Genomic DNA, 10,641 nt, shown 5'->3' with positions numbered 1-10,641 from the left:
TTCTTACTCTTGATCTTGTTTAAATTAGCTTAGCATCTCAAATTTGTGGTGAATGATGGTTGTTATCATGCTTTGGGTGATTTTCCTTTTAGTTGCATGAATTAGGGTTTGATGGATTGCTGCCTATACTTGATGTATGGTTAGTATATGTTGTATCCACGATTATATAGGGGGTTTTGGTAGCAAGTGAAGCAAGAAATGAAGAAAGTTACCATTGAAACCAAAAAAATTCCAGATTTCTGGAAAAATTTCACCCTGTTCTATCTGGTTTCAGTTCGTGTGTTTAGAGGCCTAATTAGGCTTGGAATAAAACATGAAATTTGTATAGAATTGTATTTTATAGGTGCCTACAAAATTTCAGCTCAATCCGAGCAACGTAACCTGTGAAAAGACCAAAATACCCTCACTATTTTAGGATGTTTCCAGTGTTCCGTTTTAGTCAGTTCATCCAGTTTATCATGTTTATTCACTAGGATCCGTGCTGATTTAGCCATTTTCTAAAACATGAAAGTTTTATTACTCTGTCTTATCTTTTCAACACCTACAAGAACACCTTAAACGGACCTTGGTAGCCTGAGATATGACCATTCTAGTGTAGTGCGGTTAATTAGCCATATAGTTGGAAGTTGGCTCTGTAAATTGGGAATTTGACCAGGTTACACTGGAAATTTGACCAAGTGATCTTCATGAAAGTTGTAGGCCTTCGTCTTAGCTTTGAAATGGTATAAGTTTCATACCAATCTGATAAGTGTAACCTTAGATGTGTTCTTTCCGCAAAAACCCATCAAATCTGTCTTTTGTAAACTTCATTTCCGCATTTGTTATTAGTTGATTTATGTCCTTGTATTGTCTTGAGCCTATGGAACGGCTATTGAAATGCATTTTTGTTGTGTATAAACTTGAGTCTGAATGAGAAAAATAATAAAGCCAAAATGGCTGGAAAATTAGGTAAATACAAAGGGCGTGCTGCCCAAATTTTCGCTCAAGGGCTAAGTTTCTATTTGAATTTGTATATTTTCGTTTGGCAAATACTATGACCATTTTACCATTCCAAAACATGATACCTCTTCGATTTGAAACGCCAAATGTTTACTTACTCCGTACCCAAAATATAGAAGTATGAGTTAGGGTTTTATCGGCCACAAATGAACTACTTTCAAGTACGCTTTTAAGAGTCCTCCTTTTCCATATGATTTTCATCAAAACCCTTGTTATATAACCTCTACTTGAATACATAGTGACTTTTAGTCATATAAACGATTCTTTACGATTCTGAAAGAATATTTTCTTAGCATTTCTATTTGTCTTTTGATTTGTCATTGGTCAAATGTTTTCCGTTGGAATTCTATAAGCCTTTTGAGCTTGGTTTTGCGATTGATTTTGAAACCCTAGTTATTTTCATCCTTGGGTCCAAACAACCCTCTTTTTACTTGAAAGTCATCTTTACACGTTTTACTCCTAATTAGTCGGGTTTCTTCGTTTCCCCTTAAATGTTTTGCTCGATAAACTGTAATATGTTCTCTTGTTCAATCTTTAGGTTTCATTGGTGACTAAGGGTAATATCCGAAAGGATATTTTGCATGATATTTTACATAACTAGGTGAGTGTTCCTTGTTTGTTATATTTCCTTGACTTATTGGCTTGTTATTATTGATTGATAATGTGTTAAGTGCTTTCAACGATTGGCCAAACGAGTTTTCTAGGCGAGTGTGTACTTTATCGCACTCAGCCTAAATGATTATGAAATTTTCAATGATTGAACGATTGAAATGTTACTTGTGCATGAATGTAAGCCTTTTGGCTGAACTGGCCACTGCCCCTTGTTACCGATCGACTCGAACCAGAAGCGGATTCGGTCGAGCGATATGGTGACCTGGGTGAACGTTTGGTATACCCGAGTATTACCTTGAAGTCTGGTGGAGCCCGACCAATGTCTGGGAAGGGGGTGGATGAAATGAATGAACGAACGAGAGTTTTACTTACAAAAATGCATTTTCAAGTGAATGGAGGAATAAGGGGAATGTCAGGAGAACGAACGAACGAACGAATGAACAAATGACTCCTTGTGAGCCTGTATCCTTTTAATGTATGTGTTATTATCGCTTTCCATTGTAAATGTTACTTGAATTATTGAAATTCTATATTTAATGTTTTGGATGGATTGCTGCTTATGTGTTCAGAACCTCACTGAGCTTTTAGCTCATCCCTTTAGTTTTGTTTTCCTTAACAGGGGAAGGCAAGCAAGGACGAGAGCTCTGTATAGACTAGTTTGGTCTAGTTCTTTGGTTTTGTAATGGTTCTCGCCCTAGTGCTTGGCACGGGCTGGTTGTATGGTGAATTGAGAACCTTTGTATATTCGACGGATGTACTTCCTTCTGAGATAACAATGTATATAATTTTGTTTTAAGTTTTGGATCCTTGTTTTGCTCTTTCTTGAGGTTTTATTTCTGATTTGCTTGAGTGAACGACTGAGTCCCAGCGAGAGTTGGGCAGACGGTCCGCCGAACCCTTTGGTTCGCCTTAGGGGGAGGTGGGGCTGTCACAACCATCACCTACTCAAGCTAGAAAATGAAACCCTAAGCTGAAATTTATGCACCCAAGCTGGAAATTTCTTTAGGCAAAGTAAACTAGCATAGAAACACTAGATATTTCACATGTCAAAGCTAGTAAATCATGGCCAACCCTTAAGCTTCATAGATGAGCAGAAAATTCACCAATAAAACTGAAATTCTACATATCACCAATTCCAGTCATGAAATTTCTCACAAAACTACACATTTAGCAACCCTAAACCACTAATATGCAATTATTAGAAGCAAAGAGGGATTTCTTGGCAAGTTACCTTAGAACCACAAGAAAGAAGGTAGCTTAGAGCTTTTTCCTCCAAAATCACTCCACCAACACCTCTACCCTCCCTTAGTTAGCACTTTGTATGGAGTAATTTGCAAATTTAATGATTGAAACTCAAGATTGTAGCAAGAAATTGCAAGACAAGATGAAGTTTCTCTCCCTTTCTCTACCTCAAGAAATTTGGCCAAGCAAGAAAGAAAAATGGAGAAGTTTTGGTCAAATTTTGATTTTTAGTAAAGGTGAAGAAAGGTTGGTCAAAGTCCAACTTGCAATGGTTTCGTGACAAATGGCGTCCTAAGGTTTTAATCTCATCTTCTTGTCTTCCAATGGTTAAACTATCTAGCTAACCTCTAATTATCTTTTAGCACTTTATAACTAATATCCCTTTATACAAAACTTTACCTAGTTGTAAAAAATTTATCGTACTTACCGTGCTAGCGGGTCCCACGTCCATAGTGCGCTACGAACTTAACATGAACCAACTTATTCAAGAAAAATGATTTGAAAACTTGACTCACTTATAAAAATATCAAGGAAATTAAGGCAATAATTTAAAGTAAAGAAAATGCATTCAAAGAAATAAAATAAAATATAACCTAATTTTTCGGGTTCTTACACTCTCCCCCTCTTAACAGAATTTCGTCCTCGAAATTCTCACATTCATAAGATTTTGGAATGGGTTGTTGTTCCAAAGAGTATACTCTTGCTGATGCCTTAGATCTGTTTCCTCTTTCTTGGTTCGGCCTAGAAGTAATCTGATCCCTTTGCTGCACATTCAACCCTCTTTGTTGCGTCTTCGGACAATTGTGAAGTTGATGATCAGCACTTCCACATATCAAGCATTTCTTTCCCTTTACCCAGCATGCATCCTCAGTATGATTTGTTTTCCCACAGTAACCACAAGCTAATGGAGAAGCTTCTATTTGATTCTTTAGAGAGATTTCCTCTTGTCGTCCTCTTCCTACCTGACTTTCTCTTGTCAAACTTCCCTCATATTGTCCTTGCATCCATGATGGGTAAGGTAGAAGGTTTACTCTTCTAGATTTGGAAGGTGGTACGGTGTCCTTAAGTTCCTCAGGCTCATTACTCGGCGCACTTCTTTTCTGCGCTTGGAATGCTTTTACTTGCACCCTTGCAATTTCAACCCTTTGGGCTTTCTCAAGAACTTCTATGAATGTAGTGATTTGAGCCGCCGCAAGAGCTTTCTGGATTTTCACATTTAATCCTTGTACAAACCGCTTTACTCTTCATTGCTCTATAGTTACTAATTTAGGGACAATTTTAGATAACTTAGTGAATTGGGTTTCATATTCTGACACGCTCAAGGCTCCCTGACGTAATCTAATGAAATCATCCTCCCTTTTCTCTTGGACTAAGGGCGGAAGGTATTTCTCATTAAATTTCCATATGAAATTTACCCAAGTTTGCCCTATTTGTTCCCTCTCTCACTTTGCCCTAACCACGTTCCATCAAGCAGGAGCTAGCCCTTCAACTTGAAATATCGTAAATGTCACCTGTCTCTCCTCTGGATAGTTTAGCGCGGCAAAAAAATTAATCATTTGTTCTAACCAACTCTCGGCTGCCTTCGGATTAGATCCTCCAAGAAACTTAGGAGGAGAAAACTTCTGAAAATACTCTAGGACCCTATCCTCTCCTCCCTCAGGTTCCCTGGGTTGGTTATCAGGTACTTGCCCTTGTTGTTCCACTAAACGCGCCAAAATATCGATCATTCGTTGTATGGTCGTCGCTACCTGATCCCCTGCTTCGGCCCATGGTTCATGTTGTTGTTTAGCTGCCGCTTCTCTTTCTTCTCTTGGTTCTTGAGCTTGCCTAGCCCCACGTCCACGATTAACCCCTTGTCCTCGACTTCTTCGTCCCTCCATACCTTTTTTTTTAAATAAACTATATACGTGTATGAGCAAAAATAGATCGGCTATATATATAGAATAAGAAGAAAACAACATAGGCCAAAAATGAGAAAACACCCTTGAATATATAACACAACAAATTCACAAGTTAAATCACAAGAATGTTGTACGTATCATCCTAGAAAAATCAAGTTCACAAAACATGTGTAGTACACTATACATATTAGTTCGCAACATGGCAAACATATACATACATGCAGAACAAAACAAGAGACAACGGTTCCCAGTTTCTCCAAGGGTAGATTCTAAACCCCAAGTTCATCCGTCAAAGAAAATTCAAAAGATCCCTACTTAAGCAATCGCTCCAAGAATTATATCTAGTTCCTTACAAATGCAAAGTCAAAGTCAAAGTCAGTCCCATAGGTATCAACTACGATCATTGTTCAAGAAACTGACCCATTACTCTTCAAAACAATCTCACACAATTCTCTTCTCTTCTTGTGAACCCAATATAAAACCCTCAAACATCAAATCTTACTATCCATCAGGAACATAGATGCTTAATATTGCACTTAAACTTCACAATATCCCGCAATCCGACATCCTAAACATTAAACCTAGAATACACTACAGAGATCTGAAACCTAAACTCTGATACCACCTGTGACGACCCCACCTCCCCCTAAGGCAAACCAAAGGGTTTGGTGGACCGCCTGTCCAACTCTCGTCGGGGTTCACTTACTTATCACTTCAAGAGCAAGTAAAGATGTGCCAATCAAACTTAACGTATATACAAACATTAACACAGATATACAATCCTCAAGGTTAAGTACAAAAGTTCAAGATCCAACCAACTACTAATACTATCACTATTACACAACAAAAGTTCTAGTCAAAAGTTTAGTCTTCCTCTAAATACCCGTCCTTGCTCTCAAACCCTATAAGGAAAACAAATTTAACGGAATAGAGGGATGAGCTAAAACTCAGTGAGATTCCCATACACATAACCAAGTAATTGAAACAAAGACATTAGTCATTTAATAACAATCAATAGAAAATGTAGACACCAAAATTTCAATTATTATCTAATTCAATTTTAGCTTTATTTTTTATTATTTTAATTTTATTTTATTTTAATTGATTAAATGACAGTTAGTGTTTATTTTTGTACATTAGGTTTATCAGTTTCATTTTTAAGATATTTTGCATTAAATTTCTAAAAAAAAGGAAAAATTCTCACAAAAAAATTCAAAATTTGTCTTTAATCCTTTTAGATTCAATTTTTTTAAGATAAATGAAAATTGTGCAATGCATTTGCAATTAGGAATTAAAATTTTGTTTTTTATTGTTTTTTTGTTTTGTTGTTTTGTTTTTGTTTACCTAAATTGTTTTTGGAAAATATATAATAAATAAATAAAATAAGAAGACAAGTGTAATAGGAAATTATTTGTCAAGTGTAATATGAGATTATTAGACAGGTGTATTAGGGGCATAGTAGCCAAGTGGAGGCCATGCAAGAGGGTTAGGTGTGATGGATAGGCTTTAGACAAATGTCCCTATTGGTTGAAGTGGTGAAGGACCCCTCCTCCTTCAAGGGTAAGCCGGCTGTGTTTTTCTTAGATGGGGATGTCTCTGCACTCTCAGCACCATTCAAGCTAGCGCTGGTAGGTAAATTTTCTAGAGGGCGACCGACTATGGAGGAGCTTCGGAATTTTTTTCAGGCTGTGGGTTACAAGGGTGTGTATAGCCTTGGGTTGCTTGACCCTAGGCATGTCTTGATCAAGTTCACCTTGGAGGAGCATTACTTACGTTGCTGGCTTCGTGGGGTATGGAACTTCCAAGGTTTTGTTATGTGCATGTTTAAATGGTCACCCGTCTTCTCGGTCGATGTGGAATCCCCCATTGCCCCAGTTTGGGTTTCTCTCCCAGGTTTGCCGATTCATTATTTTGCCAAAGGAGCATTGTTTTCGATTGCGCGTTTGATTGAAGAACCTCTCAACATGGATACGTCTACAGTTGCTCTGGTGAGGCCGAGCGTGGCAAGAGTTTGTGTAGAGGTCAATCTGTAGCAAGAGCTTCCTAACAAACTATGGATTGGTAATGGTTCAGTGAGGGGCTTCTGGCAACGTGTGGAGTATGAGAACCTCCCAGATTTTTGTTCCTCCTGCTACAAAGTTGGTCATATGGCACAAGCATGTCGGATGGGGATGGGGAAGGTTTTGGGGGGCAGGCCTCAGGCTGATCTTCAATGCCAAACATGGACACCGAAGGTGGTTGCTGCTCCAGAGGGGGATGTGACTGTAGCGGGGAGTGGGGAGGTGCGTGGGACTGGTACGCAAGCTGATGAGAGGGGGAGACAACCCCTGGGCGAGGATATCCTACTGCAAGACTTGCCGCTGGATGGGCAAGAACAACCGACAAACAGCGAGCTCCTGGCTTCACCTGTGCGGGAGACCCAGATGCTAGGCTTAGGTCAGGCAGGTTCTTCCCCTGCCAAGGCGTTGTCGCCCATGGAGGTTCAGGTTGGTGAGAACGCTCAGGTCATAGCCGAACTTGCTCTAGAGTCACATCTGGTCCCGGGATAGTTTTCTCCGCTGCTGTCCAACGAACCCTTGGAGGTTGCTTCGGCTATGGGTGACTGCGGGGAGGTGCAGACTAGTGGTGGTGCGGTTCAGTCCAGCGATAGGTTTCCAGGAGAATGGAATGGGGAGGAGAGTAGCCTTCGAAGTTGAGTATGTGGCTGCAGCAGGTAACCTCTCTCCACAGGGTATGGCGTTGAGGGATGGGCTGGGTGCTGGTGAGGTTGGACAGCCGTCTAAGCAGTCCCTTCAGGTCCTTGATGATTCCTTTAGGGTGGTCATGGGCAAGTCCAAAGGCATGCATGCGAGATTCCTATCGGATAGGGAACTGTGATCTACGGTAAGGGCTTCACAAAACTTTTCCAACATTTATCTCATGATTAATACACTGTTCTGGAACATTAGGGGTATGGCTAAGGCGTCCCATTTGCGTAGACTGTGAAAATTAGTTGTGTCTCATAATATCCAATTGCTTGTAGTGTGTGAAACGCATGTTCAAATGTCTTTGGCAGAGGAGTTTCAGGTTAGATTGAAATTTGATTATGTGCTTTCTCATTTTGAGCTGTTGTTGTGGGTTTTCTATAATTCTCCATTTTGTTGTTCCATTGTGGGTGAGGGTACTCAGGTTTTATCTTTGTCTATTCAACATCCCTATTTGGTGAGCTCAATTTCCTTCTCGGTGGTACATGCTGCTACCACTGGGGAGGGAAGGAAGGCTCTTTGGGTAGGTTTGCTCCAATGCAAACCATCGCACGGCCCCTGGCTGGTGTATGGTGATTTTAATGTTGTTGTTGGGGATGAGGAAAAAAAGGGGGGACAGCTGTTCACTGTTGATGAGGCAGCAGATTTTGTGGCTTTCATGAGTGCTGCTGGTTTGGTAGATGGCGGGTTCTCAGGTTCTAATTCTACCTGGTGCAATAATCGCCACGGCCGAGCTAGGATTTGGAAACGGTTAGACCGTTTATTGCTGAATGTGGAGTGTTTTGATGCTGGTTTATCGATTGTTGTTGCTCATTTGGAGCGTCATCCCTCTGATAATACGCCATTGTTGCTCTCCACTGCTACAAGGATGGATGGTAAACCCCGTCCATTTCGGTTCATCAATGTTTGGGCGGATCGTGAGGATTTCTTAGGTGCGGTGAAAGAGTCATGGCAGCAAGAGTGCGGCGGGCCCCCGATGCATGTGCTTTGCTCTAAGTTACAGCGGCTAAAGAGGCATCTTCAACTGTGGAACAAGGACTGCGTGGAAAACTTTTTGGCAAAGGTTGAAGAGGAGGTTGGATGGTTAGAGAGACAGTTAGAGGAAGGAGGGTTTGAGGTGGTACATGCGGATCTGTAACAGGCCCAGGCTTCTTGGAGATGAGCATTAGCCATGGAGGAGTTGCTGTGGAAGCAAATAGCTCAGGTCAAATGGCTGGCTTTAGGTGATTGTAACACCAAGTTTTTCCACTCGGTGGTAAAGCAACGGCATATGCAATCGGTAATCCACCGGATTCAGAAGTCTAATGGCAAATGGGTCAATGAGGATGCAATCATTGGAGAGGAGGCGGTGCGGTATTTCTCCTCCTTATTCTTATTGAAGGATGCCCCTGGTATAAGGGATGTGCCTAATGTCATCCCTCGGCTGATATCAATGGAGGACAATGAGAAGTTGGAGGAGGCCCCATCCTTGGAGGAAGTGTGGCAGATTGTTTGTGAAATGGATGGGAATAGTGCTGCAGGTCCTGACGGTTTCTCTGGCAGGTTCTTCTCCGCGGCCTGGGAGATAGTTAGTGGTGATGTGTATAACGCTGTCCAAAGTTTCTTTTGCGGTGCTGAACTTCCAAGGTGAATCACTACTACCTCTATCATTTTGTTGCTCAAGGTGCAGTAGTCGAAGGAGTTTTCACAGTTTCGTCCTATCAGTCTTTGTAACTTTGTGAATAAGATCTTCTCAAAGATTCTGTCTTGTCATCTAGCGCCTATCTTACCTAAGATTATCTCAATGAATCAGAGCGGGTTTGTTCGGGGCCGGTCCATTTCAGATAATTACGTACTAGCTCAGGAGATCATTGCGGGCATCAACCGGAAGATGCGCGAGGGTAATGTGGTTTTCAAACTTGACATGACGAAAGCTTATGATAGGATGATATGGCCATTCTTGGTAAAAGTATTACGAGCTTTTGGCTTTGGGGAACACTGGATTGATATGGTCTGGCGGATTATTTTCAATGTTTGCTTCTCCGTAATTATAAATGGTTTGCTCTGCGGTTTCTTTAAGTCAACTCGAGGGCTTTGCCAGGGGGATCCATTGTCGCCTGCTTTGTTTATCATCGGGGCGGAGGTATTATCTCGGTCTCTAAATTAGCTTGTACATCAACGGGGGTTTCAAGGCTTCAGGATCCCAAGAGGTTGCCCAACTATTACGCATTTGGGCTATGCTGATGATGTGCTAATTTTTTCTAGTGCGACTTCTGCCTCTCTCAGGCTAGTAATGAGGGTATTAGAGGAGTATGAAGCGACCTCTAGACAGCAGATCAATAAAATGAAGAGTTGATTTTTGGTTCATGACAGCTTAGGTAGACCGAGGAGGACGATGATCCAGCAGGTAACACGCTTCAATTTTAGGGCATTTCCCATCAAGTATCTAAGGTATCCTCTGTACTATGGGAGGCGAAGAAAGGAGTACTTTGCTGGATTATGCCAGGCCGTGGTGAGTAAGGTTGAGTCCTGGAAGAACAGGTTCTTGTCTACTGGGGGTAGGATTGTGCTGTTGAAGCATGTCCTCGCCCTACCGGTCTATCTCTTAATGGCTGCATCACCTCCGAAATCAGTATTCAAAGAGATTGAAGGCAGGTTCTCAAATTTTCTCTGGGGTGACTCCGAGTGGGGTCACAAATTGCATTGGATTGGATGGAAGGAACTATGTGTGCCAGGTGAAGAGGGGGGCATGGGATTCCAACGACTGTAGGATATTCATGGTGCATTTTCCATCAAGTTGTGGTGGAGCTTCCGTTCCTTGTCATCTCTTTGGGCGACCTTCATGAAGGCTAAGTATTGCGCGCAGGTGCATCCTAATCTGGTATATCGTGATGAGGGGTCGCAAGTATGGAGAAGGATGGTGGTGGTGCTCATCTTGCGGAATGTTACATTGGATGGATTGGGCACTCTGGTAGCTCAAATTTCTAGTTTGACAATTGCCTTGGGACTGGTTCATTGGCTTCACGGCTGGATAGTGTGTCGGATCATCTGGTTGCTGATTTTGTAACTAATGGATCTTGGAACTTTCAGCTTCTTCAGCAATGGGTGCCAAATGGAGTCGTCAGTGAGGTTGTTCAGGTTGCTCCTCCGGTAGGCCATCTTCC

The 10,641-nt window shown here is 41.5% G+C and overlaps 1 protein-coding gene across 1 annotated transcript; it reads left to right on the top strand.

Moving 5' to 3' along the window:
* The first annotated feature begins 9,281 nt into the window (after window positions 1-9,281).
* LOC113758529 lies at window positions 9,282-10,247 on the top strand. Its single transcript, XM_027301342.1, has 2 exons — window positions 9,282-9,631; window positions 9,851-10,247. Exons 1-2 carry the CDS (start codon window positions 9,282-9,284, stop codon window positions 10,245-10,247), a joined length of 747 nt encoding a protein of 248 aa, XP_027157143.1.
* The last annotated feature ends 394 nt before the right edge of the window (window positions 10,248-10,641 follow it).

Source organism: Coffea eugenioides, unplaced genomic scaffold (assembly GCF_003713205.1).
Source record: "Coffea eugenioides isolate CCC68of unplaced genomic scaffold, Ceug_1.0 ScVebR1_559;HRSCAF=1257, whole genome shotgun sequence".
Classification (NCBI taxonomy): Eukaryota; Viridiplantae; Streptophyta; class Magnoliopsida; order Gentianales; family Rubiaceae; genus Coffea; species Coffea eugenioides.
The sequence above is the reverse complement of the archived record's forward strand: the minus strand, read 5'-3'. Positions and strand labels throughout refer to the sequence as shown.

Bases quoted from the DNA above. Each gene is read 5' to 3' on its own strand.
- LOC113758529 (XM_027301342.1), top strand. From the start codon at position 9,282: ATGAATCAGAGCGGGTTTGTTCGGGGCCGGTCCATTTCAGATAATTAC. The intron at 9,632-9,850 runs GTCTCTAAATTA...GGTTCATGACAG, and splicing joins GGGGCGGAGGTATTATCTCG to CTTAGGTAGACCGAGGAGGA.